General features: G+C 41.8%; 1 protein-coding gene across 3 annotated transcripts; it reads right to left on the bottom strand.

Annotated features, from left to right (window-relative positions):
• Positions 1-1,571: 1,571 nt before the first annotated feature.
• On the bottom strand, positions 1,572-23,073 carry dync1li2 (dynein, cytoplasmic 1, light intermediate chain 2). Of its 3 annotated transcripts, none has more exons than XM_079997715.1 (13): positions 22,951-23,073; positions 22,087-22,160; positions 21,878-21,994; positions 21,533-21,763; positions 15,713-15,876; positions 11,045-11,138; positions 10,201-10,336; positions 9,162-9,273; positions 8,831-8,890; positions 8,571-8,615; positions 7,514-7,631; positions 6,630-6,764; positions 1,572-4,894 (listed from the first exon to the last, which is right to left on the bottom strand). In XM_079997715.1, exons 1-13 carry the CDS (start codon positions 23,049-23,051, stop codon positions 4,782-4,784), a joined length of 1,500 nt encoding a protein of 499 aa, XP_079853841.1. In that variant the 5' UTR covers positions 23,052-23,073; the 3' UTR covers positions 1,572-4,781. The 3 variants fall into 3 exon arrangements, with proteins under 3 accessions (XP_079853841.1, XP_079853843.1, XP_079853842.1); XM_079997717.1 differs by having other exon boundaries at positions 1,572-4,889; XM_079997716.1 differs by lacking the exon at positions 8,571-8,615.
• Positions 23,074-24,234: the final 1,161 nt, after the last annotated feature.

Raw genomic sequence — 24,234 nt, 5'->3', positions numbered from 1 at the left:
TGTGACTATGGAATCGTTTAGGTCGCGTTTCAAATACACCCCATGCAAAGAGAACTTGGTTCACCGTGAACAGTGTGTGCCATCATGTTGCTGTGGCATTAGGTGTCCTAGCTATCGCCCGTAGAACCCGGGCCCGTAGAACCCGGGCCCGTAGAACACTCACGCCCGTAGAACCCGGGCCCGTAGAACACTCACGCCCGTAGAACCCGGGCCCGTAGAACCCGGGCCCGTAGAACACTCACGCCCGTAGAACCCGGGCCCGTAGAACCCGGGCGTGAGTGATAAATTCAGAGTTATTTGGCCGTTTCAACTTTTGATGTCGGATTTTCTGAGTCCCATCATCATTAGAACGCAGCCGCCCGACAACCGGGAAGTTACCAGGCGTTTGAATGAATCCTTTATTTCCCTGAAATAAGCTCGACGTCTAACAACGACCGGCGAAAGGGGAAAAGCGAAACGTTTTATAAAAGCATCTACATAAAATCTGTGGGATATCTTACGAAGTGTCCCCAGATAGAGCCTGTCACTAGAGTTTTTGATTCCCAAAAGCCAGACGTAAGTTATCATGTGACTTGAACGGCCATTACAACCATACAATAAGTGATGTCGTTTATAATGGAACGTGAACGAAACGCGTCGTTCAAATAAACACTTGACTAGTGGAAGATGAAGCGGTGTGTGTGTGTGTGCGTGCGTGTGTGTGTGTGTGCGTGCGTGTGTTTTAAAAAGTAAATAGCCAACTAATCAATTGATGCTGCGTTCCACCGTCGTCTGAACTCGGAACAATTCGAGTCGGAATTTCGCGGCCGATCGCTTGGTTTTTAAACTTGAAAACGCGCCTAACTTCGATGTAAGCGATTCTATCAGTTTGTCTCGTGGTTGGATGCAACAGAATGGACAAGCTACCCAAACCCGAACAAATGTAACGAGGGCATCCATGTTTTCGCGAATAGAGGCAAGACCGATTTCTGCGCTTTAACGAATGCAGCATCCCACGCTGCTCACCGGGCCCCAGGGAGTCACCTGTCCTCCAGTCTAGCTGATGCATACAGGTTGTATCAGTGGGGTGTTTTATTATTTGTTATATCCATTCTATGGATCTGTAGCAATTCAATCACAACTGCTTTATTGTAAAATCTCCTGAAAAAAGAAAAATAAACATCAGATGGTTATCCTTGTTTTGTAGCGTCCTCTATCGGTTTATAAGTCACCATGTGCATTATATCTCCAATAATAGGCATGACATGTATAATTAACCACATGCATATGAATGGTATATCCACTTTAAGTACGCAGTTAGATTAAACTTAGTTGTCATCGGCTCACTTTGACATCAGAACACACAGCCTTGCAATAAAAGTAATTATATTATTTTACATTTGCTCGAATGAAAAATGTTAACCTTCACCCAATTTTCGTATTGGCCTTAGCCTTAACTGTCCTACTCAGATACATGTTAGAAACTGGTGTCTGGAGAAAACAGGATTGAGGCCATCGATCCCAAAACCTAGAATGATTGCTTTTTAAAAGCATGTTTGAAAGTCACAAAACAAGGCCATCATTTTGCGGTATCTTTGTTTTATTGAAGCCAGGGTTGACAGACATTTTCCTTATCTTTTTTTTTTTTTTCGGCACAAGAAGCAATTTCACGCGGCTGTTTGGGAGGCCACAGAACTCTGTTTAAAAAAGAATAATAATTATAATAATAATCATACAATCAATACGATTCCGGTTCTGACCAGGACAGACAACGTGGTTACTAGGTCTAAATCCCAAATGCAAACCACTTGAAGTGAAGGCTTGAGATGCTCTCTGATAAATGTATATTCTCATTACAGTAAAGGGCACATCGTTAAAATCGGGATGTGAAGAGGCAGTCGCTTTTAACAGAAGCATGGTTCAATTCGGTCAACGGTATCTTGTAATTGAACATAAAACCATACGGGACACTTCATATGTGGCCACAGAGGAAATGGCAAGGAAACCAAAGGCTTTTATTTCGGTTATGGTCTTTCCTCAATGAGACATCCCAACTATTGTCCTTTGAAACCTGTAATGTCAAAGGGTATTTAATCATTCAAAATCACGTTTTTAACCATCTTGAGGAGCTTGGGCAAGTTACAAATGACTTAAATTCAACAGTTGACCACCAGGGGCACGTTAGAACAATTACACGGTTAACAAATTGTGAAGATATTTTAAGCAGTTTGTTACTTGAGTAATCTAAAAAATAAAGGCAAAAGGAAATCGATGCATTCTCTGTATTGGATAGTAACTACAGGAAATTAATGTGTCAAGAGGGGGGGCTGGGGAAGTGCCTTTTTCCAAAGTCGTGTTGGTGGTTGTTTCTCATCCTGGCTGCTTCAACAGTTTCAGCAAGAAAGAGCTCATATATACACACACACACATCCTTCCCAGTTGAGATAGCAGGTAATCACCTGCCCCCCATGAAAAATCAGAGCAGTTTATCAGTTGACATCACTTCAAATTAAATTAAAGTAGATGCACATCAACCCTGTCTTGTGGTTATTTGCTTACAAAGCAGAAAGACCAACACAAAAAAGCGTGAATAATGAACACTTATCGTGGGTGTGTTTAGACCTCTACAAGCATGGGAATTTGCTCTGAAATCGGGAAAAAAAAAGAACAAAAAAAAAAAGAGTGGATATGCATTTCTATTTGTTTTACACCCACTAATAGCATTGCACCTCCCTTCCTCAGCAGCTTAGAGAGCAGGCGGTCACAATGATATGGAATGGTTTCTGAACATGAGGACAGTAAAAAGACGGCATACTTATCGTATGGGGGAGGGGGGGGACAATCAAATCGATACAAATAGATCATAATAACAATTAGCATCTTTGGTTCCATGTCCAAATTATCATGTTGAATAGAAAGTCTGGTTCATTGTGCAGTCCTCCATATAGAGCAGTTACTGAAGCATCCATAGGATTAAGTCAAGAATTATGTGTGTTATCTACTTAGATTTGACTATGGGTAAGTATGACATGAAACCACACAGGAGCTCAACAGGTAGCTTGATATGGTACAGTTAAAGAATGAATATGTACATTTTTTTTTTCCTAAATCAACAGAAAAACGACAAAACAATTAAGCAACTCTGTAAAGGACTGAAAGGCTTAGAAGTCCCCGTAGCATGAATCGTCAGTGGCAGATTTTGTTTAACACACTGCAGCAAAACACACAAAAAAAGTCAAAAAAAATTAAACAAAAAATAATGTAAATATAAAATACCTATGCCACCCTTTAAAGGACAAAAAGGCGTATTCATCGCCTAAGCAAGAAGCCCAGAGCGATAAGTGTCAAGTACATTGTAGGCTAAAGTCAGAACTTTAAATGGGCACTGAAAATGCAAAGAAAGGACTGGAAGAGAAGGTGTTTTTTGTAGGGGCGTGATTCTAGCTTTATCTGACGTAGAAAAACAGGGAATGTTTCAACAGTCGTGCCAAACACAGCTCAGACGCTCAACCACAGTGATCGATTTCAGTCCGTTTTTGGCCGCAAAAAGCGAGTGGCTTCGAACTACGCCGAGTGTTTGCCTGGGGAGCTGTGACGCGTGGTTCCGTTCTAACTACGAGCAGCTCAGATGCCTTCACACTTCAAATGAGGAAAAAGTATAAATCGCCGTTTGTCACTCGATTGAACATCAACCCAGTGACAGAAGCTGTGTACATACATATTTCTTGGTTACATGAGAGAGAGACCACAGGCTTGTCGTACAAAAAAAGAAGGGGGAAAAAAAGTTTAAATAAATTACTTCAATAAACGAGAACTGGACAAAAAAATAACCTTTAACCGACGGTGCTACAGTGCATCCCCCCGTATGACAAAAACGGCAAACTGTGCGAGGCACTTGGGTTTTATAGTAGGAAAGATGCTGCCCCTCCCCCCTCCCCCCTCCCCTCAGACGCCTGCAGCAGAGAAAAGCGCTTCGGTTCGCAAAAAAAAATATCACTCATCAAATACCAACCAGCCTCCATTCGTCAAAAGTGTTTCTTCTTTTGAATTTGGACACAAGAATTGCATTTTATACAAAACCCCAAAAATAATAATATCCAAACCAAAGCTTTGAAAAAGCAAATGTCTTATTATTTTTTTTTTTGCGTTATTTACAGGATCCTTCAAGGTTAAAATTCCGGTCCAGGCGGGTGCAGTGGGAAAAAAAACAGGGTGTGCTGTCAGCAATCTGGTTTTGTTAGTGTTATGACATCAGTGGTGGTTTTTATTTTTATTTTAACATGTTATGTGACGCGGCTAAATGGTGCAGCGAGAAGGGGGGGGGGGAGAACAAGAAGGAACTTCTGTATAAATACATACGTATCATATACAACTTTTTTTTTTTTTTTTTAACATATTAAATGTGCTCGCAGGTGTTTTTTTTTCCTCCTCTGAATATAGTCTAAGAGTTAAATTATCTTTCCGAATCGCAAACCGTTTAAGCTTCCATGAGATTAGCAGGAGGCCACACAGCCTGTGAGGGAAGTGGAAGAGAGACGAGATATTCATCCACTGGCTGTTTAAATAAGCCTCCACCTCACTCCCCCTCACCTCACAAAACACCACAAACACACAGAGCTCACTTTTGCAGAACCACAGTTTCATGTGCCCACTCGACCCCTGACAATTGGGGGGAATTTGGTTTTCGTTGTTTTTTCATCGAGTACATGTGTGAGTCGGTATATTAGCGCAGTGGACGATGCGGCTGTAGAGGGAGGGGGTGGGGTGGAGGTGGTGGGTGTTTTCTATTGCGGTAGTTGCCTTCACGCTTGGTTCTCTGTGGGCTGCGGCACGTTGTTAGCTGAAACCATGGGCTCCGCTTTGCGAGACATCCTGTCCAACTCGGCCTGGACGTCATTCAAACCCGGCTTCTGCCCTTCAGGAAAAGAGAGAGGAAGAAAGAAAAAAAAAAAAAAAAGCAGAAAGTAATCTCCTGTAGCTTCTGCGTGTCCATAAATAACGGAGAGCACAGTTTGTCAGGGGGTGGAATGTGGCGTTCCAATAAGAGGGCCAGGCAACAAAGGCACTGAGAGACATTAAACCAAGGTGTTGATGTTGAGCTTCTTTGAAATGATCGTGGTTGACGGACATGCAAGACTAGTGGGGATTTAAGCGCATGCATTTTCCACTTTTCGGCAGGTTTTGCACATGTTTTCTAAGCTTGCGTGAACTGGAGCCAAAAAGGACATCCATCCATCCATCCATCTATCCATCCCTCCATCCCTCCATCCATCCATCCATCCACCGGACAAGTGAATGCAGAGTGTGCTCCGTCGGTTTGAACATGTGGACCCAGAGCTGCTCAACAAAATAAAAATAGAAGTATGGTGACGTGCAAAACAGCAGAGATTAATCCAAATGACATGCGGGTTAATGAATCAATTCAAAAGACTGTATGCAGCGAGGGTGAGATGAACGTTGCCGTTTGGCGGTGTATTTCGTCACGTCGATGGGGATGGAGGATTGTTCACATAAGGGCCTTTCTAGATGCTAGAAGACCAGGAGTCCACGCCTCAACTACTACATTATCAGGCTGTAAAGGGCGTAAACCGCCATAAAGCAAACCTAACAGATATTAGATTAAGCATGATGGATATCACTAGACCAGTCTTAGAGGGAGGTATGCCTGAACCCTGTGCACACACACCAGCAGACTTTGGAGTTGTCCTAGCCAAGTGGCCGCCTACTGCAGCCGTCTTTTGTGGGTATTGAGATGGGTTTTTTGAGGAGGCGTACTAGTGGCTGTCTGATCGTACATACAACATGCAGCAGCATAAATAGTTGATGAAATTATGCTAAATAAGTGCTTTTAAAGAAGTTCTCTCCATTGGCAGTCAATGAATTGTCAGTAATGTTTGTGTGAGCTACATTGAAAAGGCAATTCACTCTGGACTCAGGGGTGGCTTCAGGGCCTTTCCGCTGCTTGGAGAAGTAATAGTTCTCCAAAGAGGGGGATCATTGGCTGCTTTGTATAACAAAAAAACCTATAGGATGCTCTTGTCATCCTATAGGTCATCCACAGGACAGAGTTATTGCAGCAGTTCTTGATGATTTATGAATTAATAAAGTTGGTCTCATTGCAGGTTGAGAACTGGATCTCCACTTGCAGACTAACTCTGTCCTAGATGCAATAACATACAAATACTCTGTGTTGTATGCCCAGCATGCTGACAGCACAGGTTATTGGGGGTGGGGGGTGATTCACTTGGGTTTTACATTACATTTACCTAATGAACCTCACCACACGTCATCTGGCGCCAACATTACTTACTATTTATGTACCTGGAAACGAACAGGAAACGTGACTACCGCAATGATAAGCTTTTCCTCCATTTCACAATCGGTAGGATCTGAAGTACAGTGGGAACGTTAGTTTTTACAGTTTTAACTCATCTCAATCTTTCTCTTGTGGCAGAGATTTAATTGGAAAAACATTTGAAAATAAATGCCTTTGGGCTAACTTCGTTGCTGGTTGCTGCTGATGCGTGGTGCGAGCGCAGTAGGTTCGACCGTGAAGATAACCTTGTTTAGTGAGCATGTGTGCCTGGGGAGAAAGCTGAGGTTGAGGGAAGGAAGGCAGGCAGGGGGTTAAACACCCCGGGGGGGTGTACCTGTTTTCTTAGGGGTTCCTTGGACTCCAGCTCCTTGCACTCCAGTCCCGGCGCCTGGGCTCCCAGGAGAACCCGTCTTTTTACTCAACAGGCTGTTGAAGAAGTTGGCCAGCACTCCCTCGTTGGCAGCTGCCCCTACAAGAGAATGAGTGCGACTTCATTTGGAGCACTTTTCAAAATGGCAGATACAAGTACCAAAGTAGTTACGGGTTTCCAGGCATATCTAGGGCACTACCAGACGGGTCCCAGGCTGTGCTCAGGTCCAAAGAGTGTTAAATCATGAGTTTTTAATTGAATCATGTCAGTGGAAAACCAAGACAAGGAGTGGAACCAAACTCAGCATGTCTGCAGCAAAGAGCTTCCTTCTTTAGTATGGGTTTAAGTTCACAGGGATATAAAGTGCCCATGAATCTCCATTTCCAGCACGTATCATTATGTCTGTGCATACGGCAGCACAAATCTAGACTACCGGTGGCCAAAAGCCAAACAGGCCACAATTAAACATGTTTTTTTAGCTCAGGAATTCCTTCCTGGGCCGGAATGCATCGGTCCCCCGCTGCGTTTAATGACAAAAGAGAATGTCTTTTATTATTGCCAGCACAAGGCTACCACCCGATAAGGTTTAGGGAAAAACTTTGACTACTGAACATGAATATAGAAGAAGTTATTTTGCCCACCCTACAAGATAAGTAGAGATGGGCCAAAAAAGACTAGTACCAGTAAAGAGAGATTCACAGGTGCCTACATTTCCCTACAAGGATCTTAAAGTTTGATCCTTTGCAGACATTAAACCAACAAATCGACTACCTCTACAATAAAATAAAGTGTTGAACTATATGGAGTTAACTGGAAACACAGATTCATTTTAGTGATGAGAGCCTTACCCTTCATGTTGGGGTCAGGCTTCTTGGCAGCAGTCATAGGTGAGCCTCCTGCCACAGGAGGCTGGCCGGAACGACTGGGAGGCCTGGGAGAACCAGATGCTGCCCTGCCCGGAGACTCCTGAAACACAGCAAAACTAAACATTCAGCATGTCCAAACTCAAAAAAACTTCCCCCCAAGCGGATTATTGTTAATGAAAACTTGTGGCACAGTGGTTGCCTTGCTGCGAGGTCCTGGGCTTGATACCCGCCTGGGGCGCTGTTGGCAGGTGGGTTAGGGTGATTAGGGTCCTTTCTGTGTGGAGTTCGCATGTTCTCCCCGTGATCACACAGGGTTTCCTCCATATAAAATCGGTAAGCAAACTAAAAACATGTAGAAGATAGTCGTCTGACCAGTGATGGATGTTTGGAGTTGGTCCCTGGGCACTCTATGCTGTCCACTGCTGCTGGCTGGCCCCGGAGGAAGGACAAGCCGGAATGTGTTAAACGCAGCGAGCAAGTTTCACCGGCCACCATTTGAATTGTGAATTGTGTGTCGGTTGCCGTCACCGCATGGGTGCAAGTGTGTGCTGTGTAACAAATAAAGAATCTTCTTCTCTCTTCTTCTTCTTCTTCTTCTTCTTCTTCTTCTGAACTTTAACAAAATCAAAACCCTTTTCTCAAAAATTGAAGTACACTGAAATTGAAATGTTTTGCGTTTCATCCCTAATAAATGATTTCTCATTGATTCACAGAAAAATGCCAGTGTCCAAGAGCAGGGATTTTTTTTTCCCCAATAGATGACGCTATAACCTGCTCAACAGGCTAGAGATTGGTTAAGCAGGTTACAGTGCCATCTAGTGACAACCGAAAACAACAGTTTGCTTACTGCTCTTCTCTCTGTTCCCCATAGACCACCGTTTGTAAGTAGGCACCATTTTCCTTCTCGAAACGGTGGTTAATTTTTTGACATTTAGGAGATGAGATTCCTTAAATGTCGATGAAATTCCACCACAAAAAAAAAAAAAAAAAAAGTATGGCACATGAGAAGCCCGGGTGTGATGAATGTTTCAAGACTTACTGTTGCTCCTCTTGTGGGTGTGGCTGGCTGTTTAGCCAAGAGAGACTGTAAAGGGAGACACAAAGTGACTGGGATGATTAAATCTGATCCGCTTTTGAAATTGATTTCGCTCCGTCTCCTATGTTCGAATTTTTTTTGCCCCAAGCCAATTAGGTCAACTCATTTTGTGATGGAAACTGATGGAATTAGCTGAAAAAAATAAAAAAATAAAAAGGTGGCGTCACCTAAAAACAAAAGAGAAGGCAAATTAGGTCACATACCTGCTGTTTCATCAGGAAAACCTGCTCATCCTCTGCGCAAATCTCCTTGTCATGAACAAGCTGGAGAGGGGAAACAAAACACAAGAGGATGTTGGGTGGCTGCTGCTTCTGAGGCTCAGGAAAGGGAATGATTTGTGTCATCGACAAAGACAGGGATGAATCTACGTTTAAATAGGGGACTGGTTATTGAAGGGGAAATCGTTCCTCGGGGGGGGGGGGGGGGGTCAGTCCAACCTCCAAAACAGCTTGGTTTCAAAATCCTATCCTGTGCCAAGTTCTCCCGGAAGCAGAAAGCTAACGTGTCCCGTTTCAATCCACCGCGGTCACCTACCTTCCGCAGGAGGGGATTTATAATGAAGTCTTCAAACGGGTCCTCGGGTCTGACCGTTGTTAAGTTTTCATGCAAAATGCCAATTTTCTTCTCATTATCCCATCCAGATGGACTGTAAGGGAAAAAAGATGGTGTTTCTTTTTTTTTAACTGGAATGGCGAGATAGACATTTTCTTATGAAACCACCATAAAAAAGATGCTTTTAAATTATTATAAATGAATATGCATTATTACCATTGAAAACCCATCTCTTCTCGTCTTGATTCAAGTTGAACTTTACACCCTGACTTCATCTCCTGGGGTGCTGCAATTCTTTTACTATTTTATCTTATGTCTATTGTTTTCTTTTTTTGGGCTATTATTTGTATTTTATTTGTTTCTACATTATTTGCTTTTAAATTGTTTATGTACTTGGTATTTTAATTGGTATTTTGGCAACCTCTGTTGTTTTAAAAGGTGCTATATAAATAAACTTTGACTTGACTAAATGTCCGAAATGAATTGACGTACATATTCAAAGAGAATGCAAAATAATTCATTTAAATATTAAATTACACAATACCTGCTATATGGCCCACTTAGTCATTTTAAACCATTATATTATTGTAGTTTTTTCTGTGTTTTTCTTATCAAAAAAATCGATTATCATAAAACAATCAATGACAAATAAACTGCTTTAAATGCTTAAGCAGAAGGGCCATTCGCCGTCTTTAACTGTATGATTCAAACTGAAAATGACAACATATTAAAAAGGGGCATGAACTTGGGAGAGGCCTACATCAGAGATGGGAATTGTGTGCAGCAGGGCATCCAGGTTCCCTTTCCCAGCAATAGAAACAACAGCTGAATCAATTATTTTGCAGTTTGAAACCAAAGAGGAAGTACCTGGTTATTGCATCTGCCCGTGCCGTGAGCTTTTTGGGAAGGAGATTGAATGCTACTGACAAAGCTTGTGAAAATAAGGATCTGGGTTTCCAAACATCAGTGCTTTCGTCATTAGCCAAACTTCAAGCTGCAAGACTTCAGAGGCGTCACTCACATAAACACAGCGTCCTTCTCCACCACCAAGGCAGGTGTGGTGAACTTGAAGTCGTAGATTTTGTGGACTATGTATTTATAAAGCAGGTCCATGTTCTTCTCCTCCTTCACCGAGGTGTAGATGAGGCCCGCTCCGTCTACAAGGCCTGGTTAAGGACCACTTTGAGGGGAGAGGGCGACGTGAGATACAATCCTATAATACCGTTTTCACAATACAATAAGCGGGTTGACCAGGGTTTGTTTTTTTTTTTGGGGGGGGGGGGGGGGGGGGGTTTAAATCTAGCTAAAAGCTAAAAACAGGTGATTGACACTTTTCCCATTGCCAAGAGAAATGCAGTATTTTTCTGGTGCGTCACGTCTGACATCACGAACAGGTTGGAAAAGGGGCGTGTCATGGTTCACGTGTGATTGGGAACAAAACAGTAGAGGAGACAGCATCTTAAACAAACAATGACATAAGACCATAAAACTTGAAAAGAAAAAAAAAAATTGTATTTTGAGCCATTGAAACGAATCGGATCGTTCACAGACGACCCAACACTACAGTAGACGCAGGAGGAATATTAGACCGTTAACGATGTAACTTTGATGCCTTTATTTGATTCAGCAGCAACAGCTGAAACAGGCAAAAGTTAAAATGCAACTTTTTGAATTCATCTGGCTCTGGGTTGATTGAATAACTACCATTAGGCTTGGCCTCACCTGGGACCACGAAGTATAATGAACAATCGATACACAGTTGTGCCAAATTGTAGTCATTAGAAGCAACAAGGCTACGCTGGAGCATTTAAGTTAGACATTTGTTGTGTGACTCGATGGCTGTATTAGGAAAGAAAAAAGGATACAATTTAAGCAGAATGTCCTGATGTGGGACTGGATGAAGTCAAACTGCTCTTCCCTGTAGTCATGCTCCTTCTCTAAAACGCCAATGGTGTCACACTGAATGAGAGGGTGAGAGAAACACAAAGAGGTTAGGGAGAAAATTACAGATGACAGGAGTTTGAGGAGTTCGAGGCCGAGGTGTTTCTGGGGGAATAAGAAAGCACCACGCCTCCAGCTCCAATGCACTGCAGGGTGGCACTCACAAGGTGGGGACAGAGACCGACTTTAACACCAGCCGAGAGTCAAGTCAGTGGGCTGTAAACAGAACCAGGGGATAAGAACTGAATCATTGAATTGTGTTCAATCAAGTTTTTATATGAAAATAGGTTTTACACAATTAAAAAAAAAAAAAAAAAAAAAAAAAAAATTGAAATGATTCAAATTGAAAATATTTTCAAATTGCGTTGCTAGATGCTAACTTTTAAACATTCATGCCATGATGATTAGCAGAGACCAGTTTCTCCACTTCAACAATGTCTTGAGTTGGAGCAGTTTTCACTTTTGTTAATACTTTTCTTTTTAACATAAACACAGCGACAAACACGCATGGTGATAAGAGTATTATGAGCAAATGGTATTCATTTTCACCATAGAGAAAAAAATAAGGCCCAAGAACCCTTGTCTGAAACTAGCTGCCATTCAAAGCAAGGTCAAAACTTCAGAGGTATTAAATGTAAGTCCTTACATTTATGTACCATCTATGTGCCTCAGCAGAAATCGTGATTCACCAGACATGGCTACGTTTTTCCAGTCTTCAACTGTCCAGTTTAGTGAGCCTGTGTCCACTGCAGCCTCGGCTTTCTGTTATTGGCTGACAGAAGTGAAACCCAACATGGTCTTCTACTGTTGTAGCTCATCCGGTACCCCGGTTCGACGTGTTGTGCATTCTGAGATGTTTTTCTGTTCACCACAGACAGAGTGGTTATCTGAGCTACCGCAGTCTGTCTGCTCAGACCAGTCCGGCCATTCTCTGTTGACTTCTCAACGGCACATTGTCTTTCCGTCTGCAGGACTGCCGTTCACCAGATGTTGTGTTTTTCGCACCATTCTGAGTATACTCTAGAGGCTGTTGTGCGTGAAAATCCCAGGAGACCAGCAGATACTCAGATCAAATACTCAAACCAGCCAGTCTGCCATCAACAACCATGCCATTGTCGAACCCCCCCCGTCCCATTCTGATGGTTGATGTGAACATTAACCGAAGCTGCTGACCCGTATCTGCATGACTTTATGTATTGCTGCCACATGATTGGCTGATAAGATGATTGCTGTAAGAATAAATTGGTGTGAAGCTGTTCCTAATAAAGTGCTTAGTGAGTGTATGTACATACACGTAACACATTTTTTTTAAGCTCTAAACAAGAGCAAAGCTGAGATAAAAGACCACATTCACAGCTAGCATGTGAAGCACTGCTGATGGCTACAGCGTTCTTTTGGAGCAGCCATTGCCCACAGGGCCCACAATGGAGTATAATGTGGGCCTTTTATTAGAGATGGGACACTGCCTCGCAGGAAGAGATGGGCCATGAAATGGAATTCCACATAAAACCGGAGAAAAACAGTGCACAAACCTCTGGGCCACACCAGAAGCAACATGTCAGCATCGCGGCAAAGGTATGCTGCCATGTTAATCAATATGGAAGTCACACTAAGCAGAAGCGTCATCGTCCTAACAGTCCTAACGTGGATAATTGAGTGAAATTAACAAACAAATCCATTTTCCTCCACAACAAAGTATACCTCACTTGTGCTAAGAAAATATTATCGTCTCTTTGCTGCTTGGAGTCAACTACGTGTGGGCTCTAGTCAAACTGACTTTTCAAGCAATAGCTTTTTGTAGTAGAGAAATCTGTGGATTTATTCACAAGGTATTTTTTTCATGTTTTGTTTTTTTTATATATAAATCAAATGTACAACAATATAACGATTGCATGTTTTCTTCATTTAATAATCGAACATCAAATAACTGACAATAAATAATAAAAAAGATTATCTGAAATCTTTATTACAGAAACAGGTCAATAAATACACATTGACACATTGTGGAAACTTCCTGCATCCTCCTCCTCTGGTTAATGGGATGAACCCACCACCGCCATCCCTGGCTTCTCTCTTCTCTACCCACGGAGAACAACAGGCACCGCCTTCCTCTTGTTAATAGCTGCAATGTATTTATAGATTACTCATTCCAGCGATAAAAATGCAGGTATTCAAGCCAGAAGCTGCTGTGTGAAATATAAAACAATAAATGCTAAACTGATGAACTAATCCAATTGTGTTAATCAACAAACACTCCAAATGCAAATTAAATGAAAAGTAAAAGGTTGAAAACTAAAGTTAAGAATCACTTACCCATTGAAAGTTGAGAAACTTCACAATTTAAAGTTGAAGTCTCCAGAATGCTGCTTATGTGAGTGCATCGTAGACGGAATGAGGAATTGATGAATTGTCAAATGACGTGCAGCTTTCACGTTGTTGACGTGTCGCTGACGCTGTCTCTTCTGGTGTGGCCCAGGGGAAAGGCTCAGCTACCTTGCAAGATGTTCTGAACACACACACTAACCCTCCATAGGACCCATTGGATTCGTCACTGAACTAATCACCGTTTTGAGTAGGGATGTAATGGTCTACAGTTAAGGTATACTGTTGTATCAAGCAACCACGGTTCTTCTTAATATCGTAAAATATTGCGTTACTTGCGTGCGCATTTAAACAAAAACTGCAGAACGGGGCTTCGGGAAATGACTCATTGGATGGGTTGTTACAACATTTGGCTGTCTGCTTTTTTTAAAATTATTATTATTATTTTTTTAAGTTTACATCTTCAATTTTTTAAACAGGTGGAATTGTGATATGTTATTTATTTAGCCTCTTCTGCGAATTTGAGAGCCCCAACAAGCGCCATTCCATGCTGCACCGTGTCAGAGGCTTATCATGTGTGTTTTCTTTTTAAATATAAACAATTTATTAATTGAATATACAGAAAACAAAGGAGGGGAATAAATGCCGTGAAATATCGAATACTGCGGTATTTTGGTAGATACTGTACAGGGAAATTTCATACAGTTACATCCCTAACTATGAGAGAATTCTATGCCAAATATCTTTTCATACATTCAAAACTCTGTTGTTAATAATCCAGGGGTTGGTCGCACTGTACTTAACGATGATATGGGACCTATTTTGAGAAATGTTGCCTTACATGTTCTCATTCATTTCAAATTCGTCCAGACTACACCCCGATACAATCCTGACGTACAATGACTAGGGTCACAATTCTCCAAATCGATGATTCGATTTAACCTTTGATTTCATCTCATGATTACATTTTTTTATTTTTAATTCCAGCACTGACAGCTATGCCATTGTTAGACTATAGAGTCTTGATTTGTAAGGAAAAACACTTGTGTCTAAATACGTAAATTTTATTTGAATATCAAAAATGATAAATAACAAAAATATAAGAATATTTAACACACACCTAAACAGTTAAAAGCTTAAGCAAAACTAGACTTTAAAACAATAAGTTACATATAACACTACTTTTAAGTTACTCACCAAAATAAGCGCAGAAAAACAGATGCTATATATGCTAGGGGAACACTGGTAGTAAAAGGTAAATTACTACATGCAGCTCCTCTTCTCTCTAAACAAAACCAAATAAAAACTATAGATGATAGATAGATAGATAGATAGAATTTATTCTGTTTCCTGCTGCTGTTCCGCTGCAGGTCGTTCCTGAAAAAAAAAAAAAAAAAAAAAAAAAAAAAAAAAAAAAAAAACCTGCCCGTGTTCTCACCATCCGTTAGTAAATGCCCCGCGGCCAAGCAACCTCTGCACTAGAGGATATTCTGTCGGGTTTATTTCCCACTTTCATCGCCACATCTCTGGAATTACTAGACATCGTGGTCAAAGGTGCATTCTCCATTATACACACAGTAAGTGGCAATATTTCTCTCTAATGTGCAGTCATTGTGCAACAAACTGGATGAACTTATATTGAACTTTGTTATTCTTTTGTAATATTCTAATTCTATTCAAATTTCATTCCTGCAGCCCTCGTGCCAGGTGTGTGGGTGCAGTGTGCGCTGCGCAACAGACGGCTCCGCAGCGCAGCTCTCTAAACTCCAAATCAATTTCATGAAAGAGCAGGGCGAGCCACAGTCCACACCACACAGCAAACACTGCATTTGTGTACCGGCAAATCTCTACTGCCCCAATATGGCGATCATTTCGAACAATTATTACCCACAAAAATACGGGGAGAATCGCGGACCTGCATGTTATTTCCAAGTTCGAAATTGAACACTGATTTCGATCGATTTTCGATTTCAAATCTGAGTCCGGACACCCCTAAAAATTAGCTAGAATAATATTTCTGCAGCTGTACTTTACGCCATGACTACTATGTGCTGGGGAGTAGAAAGAGAACTTCACCCAAACAATTCAGAGAGATATTTAAGCACCGATGAATTAAGGCAAAAAACATCAGGTATGAAAATACAGACAAGTGAAGATACACGACATTTATGCTCCATACGATGGGACTCTTATCATTTATCGATATTGGTTTCAGTAAAGTTGGTGAGCCATTGTATCTGGGAATAATGTTAACTAACAAAAACACCTACCTTTGCGCAAACTATTAGCACTGGAATGCCCAGGTTGTGCGTGAGCGTGTTCTCTCCGAGCGGCAGCACAACTGACTCGTCATCGCCGGCTGCTGGGGTGCGTCTCTGCGGGGAGGTCTGGGTGACTTCCTCGGGCTCGGTGTAGTCCTGGTAGGCCTTCACCACTGGTGGATGGTGGAGAACATGAGTATACTATATAGAATATTATATGTGCATCATCGTTCAATTAAGGCGGCGTCATATTGCCACAATGTTCTTGTCTAAATAGTCATAATATACGACTTGACTTTAGTTGGAAAAACTTCCCTACGTGTAATTTGCAGGTGTAGTTAAACGTGATGAACGTCAGTTGGAATTACCCCTGTAATGAACATGGGGTTTGTTAATCGAAAGCAGATGTTGCGAGATAAGAATCATTACAGTATCAAATCAAGCAGCTAGTAAAGAGATCATTACAAATTGGAACCAAGACTGAACTGATGTGGCCATGAACTATTTGGCCATGTTAAAAGGAGCATATCAGACTAAATGTCAAAGTTTTTCCTGATAAAATTCAGTTCAATATTTCAAACCTTACATCTGGAAATACGTGAGGTCAAATCCAATCACACGTCACAATTGTCTGTTATAATATGCCCAAACTGCATTCATACTCAACACCCACTTCAACACCGTTTCCACTGAAAATGTCCATTTCTGGAGAACAAAGGATCACTGCTACTTATCCATAGAGAGGGTTTAGCTGGCTGTGACCGTGACCGACAGAGGTTTAATACTTAATACAAAATGTAGTTGATAAGTCACTCTTGACAAAAGTATCCGCTAAATCAGTGGTCTTTTTTTAATGGTCCAAATTATTTTTGTGAAAATTGTCAAAATGTATTGTACACTAGAAGGTGTGTTTTTAAAATGTATTTCAGTAATCAGCTGAAAACCAACAGTTACGTACTGCTTCTCTAACAGACATCGCTGGTGTATGGCTAAACTTCAATAAAAACTCATGGTAAATGATTTATATTATTGTATCAATATTAAAACAGCATGTAACACCCTAATTCAGATTTGTGAAAACTACAATTTCATCTTTTCATCTACACACAGTTCACGTGTTTATTTTCATATCTAAAATAAAAAACACACGCATAACTGAGTATATAAATAGGTTAATAAAACATTATAAATGTTATTATATGCCAGGCTTAAAATGCAACAAAAGTTTTATTGTATTTATTTATTTTAATCTGCTCTGCTTCTTTTTCCACAAAGGGGTCCTTAAAGACCCCTGAACTATATTACTTAATGGAATCACACGCCCAAACTGTCCTGGATGAATACGGTATGATATAAAGTTGCATTTTGTGGTCGACATAAACAGGGTTTAATAAAGCTTCTATCCACATAAGCCTTTTAACATTCATTTCACTGTTGACGGGGGGGGATTAGTTGGGGCCCCTCCCACGAAGGGCTACAACCAACAGCTGCTCAGAAAACAAATTAAGTTGACATTCAAGCATTTGACCCGGACCTCTTACATCACGTTGACAGAGACTTCACCAATACACCGATCAGCCACAACATTAAAACCACCACCAATAACCACTAATATTGTGTAACTCGCCCTCGTGTCGCCAAAACAGCTTCGAGCTGTCGAGATATGGACTCCACAAGACCTCTGAAGATGTCCTGTAGTATCTGGCACCAAGACGTTAGCGCCAGATACTTTAAGTCCTGCAATACCATTTTTACACCAGCATTAGCAGGTATACCCCTCTACCCTTTTTTTTGTGTAAACCCGTGAAAAATTGGCAATTAATGCCTTCCCCATTGCCCGAAGAAATGCCGTTCTTTTTTTCTGGTCTGTTAAATTTGACGTCATAAAAGCAGTAGAGGAGATAGCAACTTAAACAAACAACACATAAAACTGTAAAAAAAATAATAATAATAATCAAAACTGCTCATCACACAGCCAGACTCGATTCCCTTCGTTCAGACAGTAGGGCTGTTCAAAAGAATCAGATCGTTCATGAAAGACCCAACACTACAATAGAAGTAGCATGGAGTATCCATGCCCGTAGCACCCGATGCGCGCACCGGTCCTTCTGCGGCAGGGAGCGGAGACACTCTTCCGGTTCGGAGACTGGCTTGGGGTGGTGCTGGACTGGCTCCGAGCCCAGCGGGGAGCATGGGGTTCTCCGCTGTGATTCCCATGGAGCGGTCTCACACTCAAAACACTTCTTGGTCCCCCATGCGGGGAAAAAAAAAAAAAGTCATTAACTCCTGATTTTAGCTTCTTAATCGGCTATGAAATTATTAAATGATACACACATATTCCTGTCCATTTATACGCCAATGTCCGGAACTTCAACGCCCGTCACTTTGCGCTGGTAAAGTTCAAGTTCAAGAGATTATTTGTCACATACATATATATACGGTCATACATATAGGGGTGAAAATTAGCGGGTTGACCCAGGTGTCATGTTCACATCACAGCCCATACATACCCCACCCCTTGACAGGTGCGTATGGAACGAGATGAGCAATGTCATTCACTTCAGCTGTCAGTGGTTTTAATGTTGTGGTTGATTGGTGTATATCACTCGACACTAATGAGCACACTGATGCCAAATTGTTAGGACAAGGGACATCACTGACTGAAAGCACTGTACAGTAGAGCATTCCAGTGCCTTTACAAAAAACACATCCCTGCATAGAACAATTTAGGTGGAAAAAAATGAAAGGAAATATATGGGTGCTCATTTGTTCTGTGTGTTTCTGTGCTTTTCAAGCGGTAGATTGAGTAGCTGAACCAAGGATTTTAAGATGCAGGACTACTTCCTCAGGAACACATTACTTCCTTTGGAATGCACTGTAGGATGAGTGACAAAGTAGGACAGACTTCCTAGTATTACCCCTCCTACAATCAAAAAGTAAGCGAGTCTACGTGCTCATTTTGAGATTGAGCGCAGGGAGTCAAGTGGTGTTAGAAAATTGGCAGAGAGTATCTCTGATCCAGGATTACACAAATCCAGTGCTTCTGATCAGACAAGTTGTCAGTATGCAGTTAGCACAAGGGCCTTTTGGAAAACCTGCAGTTCTATATCTTAACAGAGGGGCATTTTGGTGTCAGGGTGATTAATTCAGCTTGCAATCAGATGATCCCAAAAGACAAAAAAAATCGCATAACATGACAGAGTGGTGATTTTAGTGTCCAAGGTACAGGAGTTGTCATTATCACATTGCTGTGACGCTGCAGGCCTTTTATTTTAAAGGCCATACTTTTGATAAATTACCGATTTTAGGACCAAAAGTTTAAAATCTCAGAAGTGGTTTATCATTATCTAAGCTGGCACGCGTATTCAGTGAAATGATACTTACTTCTCACTCGTTATGCTTCAGTTTTTTCCAGGCAAGAGTGAAAGAAATTTTAAAAATTTGAGTCATCGCAATGTTCACTTTCACTCTTGATAATTGATAAGCTAGCAGCTTAGTGTTTGTGGAAAGCGGCTTTGTTTATTGCTGGTTGTCATGGTGTTGTTAATGCATGACTAATTATCAACCCCACCCCACTCGACATTTGGAGGTGGCCTTTAAACTTGGTTTATACAAGACCTTGATCCACTGTTAGCTTTTCTATTGTATTGCAGAGATATTTCCTGTGCTTTCATAAATGGGCCTTGAATTACAATTTATTTTTTATCATATAAATCGCTAGCCACAGCATTCACAAAAGTGGAGGAAAAAAGATAGCTTAAAAAAATCAAAAATAAATCATTCAATTGAATTGCAGAGGCCAGAATTAAGCCATTTCTGCAGTTCGACTGGCAAGAAGGCCTGCTCCAGTTACAGCACAACCCGGAGTCAGACCAACTCACTTTACGTCCCTTCCTGTCTGACGCTACTGTGGGAGGAGTAGAGGGAATGATGCAAGACAACTGCAAGATCAGCTGGACACACACACACACACACACACACACACACACACACACACACACACACACACACACACACACACACACACACACACACACACACACACACACACACACACACACGAAGTTTCCTTTATCTGGACGACATGCCACTGTCGAATAGGAATGAGACCATGGTCATGAGCGTGGGGGGTGCAGGATCAAAGAAACAAGCTTTGCTAAAGAGACAACCCTCAATGACTTGCAGCCTTAGGAAGAAGTCTTGTCAACTGCTTTGGTTACTAGCCAAATAAAAAAATATCAGTCTGTGCTTCAGCAACAAATCCAGCTAAATTGTAAAGAAGGTTTGCAAATATGCCAATGCAGGATAGACTACTTGCTATAAATCCAACCCAAACGTTTTATATCCTTTCCAGCGCATGACCCATTTTAGGTATCCTGCACAATAATGAGATGAACTCATATCTTTTTGACAGAAATAAGATAGAAGAACTATCCAAAACACCGCTGGTGTTGCCTCGTAGCCTTAAATAAAACACTAGAAGCGATCACTTGGCTTCCAATTGCTTTCATTTCCCCTTTACAAACTCAGCAAGCGAGACCCAGCTATTTTTTCCCCTGTGGAGGCTGGAAACCCAGAGGGGGGAAATAAATAAATAATGAATACTGAATTTGATTTCTGGGGAAAACACAAGTGTAGCAGTTGAGCTTATAACCTTTCAGGACAGACAAGCCCAGTTTCTCAAAGACCTGCAGGGTAAATAAACTAAAAAAAGAGAAAAAGAAGAAGCTGAGATCTTTCAGAGCACAAAAGAAACGTTGTTCAGTGAGACATGGTCGCAGCACAACTATTGATTGGTAGAACTTGCCTGTAGTCACAAAACACATCTGAGGATCATGGGCCTCTCTGATGATAACTTAAAACCCCTCCGTGACGATGTGGAATATTTTGTGATACAGTTCCGAGCTCTCGCACCTGATTTGTTATAAGCACCATTCTTTATCATCCAACTATGCTGCTGACACGACAGCCTGGGATGCTTCAGGCGCCTATTCAGAAAGCAGCTCAATATTCGCTTTCTGCTCGAGAATGGCGAACAACCTTAATGTCATATGACTCAATAGAAATAGTCAATCCAGAAAATCCCTGTTCTAAAATGGCCTTTAAGGCCACACCCTTTTCTGGTGGATTTTTGAGCTATTAAAATGCAATTCTATGGCACTTCTTGCTGCAATACTTCAATGTCTTTTACAGTTATTCTACCTCCTTACAACTGCAACACTTCTTCCTTTTCACTACAAGTCTGTTAAGTTTGTCATCTTTTTATATATAAAAATAAATCTACCTCAATTATTTTTGAATGAATACTGTTAACTGTTGCTCAGTATTGGTGCTAGCTAGTAGCCTATTGCTGGTGAGAATCTGCATTGTCCGGTTGTCATATTGCTGCCAACACAAGACGTTCAATTACTCGTCTGACTTAATCATGTCTGTAACTGTCTCGAAAAATCTTGTAGATCTATGTTGGAGCTATCCGTCCATTTGAGGCCAAGTGTCATAAACACTACAGGGACCTCCACATGGATCAAATCCTACAACACGAGGAAGCACATTACACCAGAACAGTAAAATAGTGGACTCATAGGACAGCTCTGAATTGCTGGCAACACTTAAGCGGAAAAACTCAAACCCATACCAAATTTGCAGAATAAAAAAAAAAAAAAATATATATATATATATATATATATATATATATATATATATATATATATATATATATATATATATATATATATATATATATATATATAGATTACACCGCTGGTTGGTCTGTAAAATAATCTTGTCTCAAGTCTTGGTCGGTAGAGGAGAAGTCAAAAGGCTACTTACTATTCTGTTGCATTTCTCTCAACTCATCCGGGTCAATCTTCAGTTTATCCACGTGGTCACGTAGGACGCTAGTCCACTTCTGTAGCGACTCCATGATGGTCCACGGCCGCGACATATCCACAACAAACATAGCCAGGCTGTTAGCTAGTGACTGGGCTGTTATGGCAAATCGAAGCAGACCTTTGTGGTACAAGTCCCCATCCAAGATCCACACGTTACAGCGGGTAAGGTCTGCCGGTATAAAAACACAACATGTAACACCAGCTATCCCAAGTGCCAAAGGAAACACCAAAATAAATGATTAAATTAAGTATTTTTTAGATGAATACATTTACTCTCTCTCACCATCTATCTCCTCATCGTGGACAGTCAAATACAGGTACTCTAAGGCCCTCCCTATCTTGTTCTGATCAGATCCTTTAAGTTTTGCCATGATCGAAGTCTTTCCCGATCCATCCTCACCTGGGGAAAAGAGGGTCCCAACACTGTTAGGGCATTTGGCTGCATTGCTTTTAAAGTGGAAGAATTATTGAAAACGAATAGCCGACACCTACCAAGTACCAGTATGTTTTTCCCTGATGGCAACTTTGAGCTTGATCGAGTTGAAACCTCACTCAATATTGAAGTCCTGCATGAAACCAACAACACAGGGTGAGACAATATCTGGAGTGTTGAATTGTATCTTAATTATTATTATTTTTTTAATCTCCGCTTGAACATCCTGGTGCCATATCCATTTGACAGCGAGCTGGGTAGCCCTGGGTTTTGTTTGCAAACATTTGGTTGAGCACTGACAGCTAACTTGTCTGCTTCTGTAGTGCAGCTCGCTATAGCTGCACAATAGTGCCAGGAGCCAGTACAGCTAAGAAGACAACGTAGGAGAACGTGGAGGATAACAGTGTAGGATATGACTATAGGATCCGAGGGACGGAGTAAGATACAGTGTAGGAGCTACGAGACTAAGCAGGAGACAGCGTAGGCGACAATACCAAAATAAGCACTTGCGAGTTCTACTTTCTGGTATCTTTACGATTTGTGTTTTTTTTTTTACAATTTTGGTTCTTTAATTAGCGCGTCAATGTGGACGTCCCCGCTGGCCGGTTCTACACTTGATAACGTATCCGGCTAGCTACTTAGCTGTTAGCATGGTACGAGTTGACGGTGTGAACCATTGTCCCCGAATAACAAGCGAAGGCATTCCGCCCCCGCATCAGACCGGCTCGCTAACATTCGAGGTATTTCGCCGGTGGTCTGCTGTGGCCAGTGTCAAACCGAGTTAGCTTTAGCCGCGATGCTAATGCATCTGACAGATCCGCCACTGGCTCAGCGCGGTGCTAGCGCTAGCCGGTTTGTGGTGAACCGCAGACGGGGGTGACAAAGCGGGATTCCGCGGCGAAGACACGACAAGCACGACTTGCCAGAGGTTCTGCCCTTCCTCGTCCTCCTCCTCTTCGTTGGTGCTGTTGTTGTTGCTGGCCCCGGCTGCGCCCGGGAGCTGTTTCTCCAGAACGGGAGCCATCTTCTCTCTCTGCCACCACCACAAAGGCAAGGCCCTGCTGCCTCGGCACGGCTGGGTCCGCCCTCATAAGGGGGGCGCTGGGTTTGGGCTCCGCTGCGTCGCGCCGGCGGCGAGGTGCACCTCGGCTCGGGACGGCGCGGTCACACGCCCGTGCAGCGTGACGGCCCCGGCGGCCCCGGTCTTTAGTGTTGCTTGAGGCTCGAAGGGAAAACCACAGTTCAGACGAGGGATCGCATCACGTCCCTCACTGTCGAACACAAACCACCGACAGGATGATTGGGATCCCGGCGCGAATTTGAAATAGTTCTACTAGTTATGCCTAGTTCTCTTTACCGCCCGCGCTTCCGCTTCGTCGAATATTCCGTAGCTAATGATTCGCCCTAACAAAAAAAAAAACAACAAAGCCCTACATACGACCAACCTATTTTCGCCGTTTGTTAATGTGAAATTGAATTATCCTCATTTATGTCTTCAGAACTTCCATTATAGTTCCTATGTAGGGTCACCAGATGGCGCCCCTAGCTAGTGTTAGTAGGAGCAGCTGTGAGCGGAGCGATATGAGGCGGAAATGTGGTTGCCCGTGGCAGCGGCCATTATTAACGAACATTAGAACTATTGATCAATCACAATAGAATATTCCATAAAACACTGTAATAAAATAAGTGAATTGTGAGTCCAGCTGTTGCGGCAGCAATACCGTTGATAAAAAAATTTCACCTAATTGTTCTGCTGCTTGTAGTACTACTGCTTTTGCTACAGATACAACTACTACTGATATTAATACTACTACTAATACTACTGATACTAGTACTACTATTGCTGATACTAATTCTGCTGCTACTTTTGTAGCATTGCTACTTGCTGTATGACTACTATTACTACTACCAATATTACTACTTCTACTACTTCTGTTACTAGTTGATATATTATACTATTATTAGGCTCACGCCCCTTGGGAGCCCTATTGTTTTTGTTAAAGCAACACTATGTAAGTTTTTTTTTTTTACCCTAAAATAACAGCTTCAAAATCATTTTGATGGTACACTGACTTGTAACCCTAACCCTAACCCTAACCCCGAACGCCTGTCCTTGCCCTATGTAACTTTGGTGTTCGGGTACGAAACTGCGGAAAAGTGTGTAACGCTTTACGGCACTACTTCACTTCTTAGATGTTTGGCTCCGG

Source organism: Zeus faber (genome assembly GCF_960531495.2).
Source record: "Zeus faber genome assembly, chromosome: 3".
Classification (NCBI taxonomy): domain Eukaryota; kingdom Metazoa; phylum Chordata; class Actinopteri; order Zeiformes; family Zeidae; genus Zeus; species Zeus faber.
The sequence above is the reverse complement of the archived record's forward strand: the minus strand, read 5'-3'. Positions and strand labels throughout refer to the sequence as shown.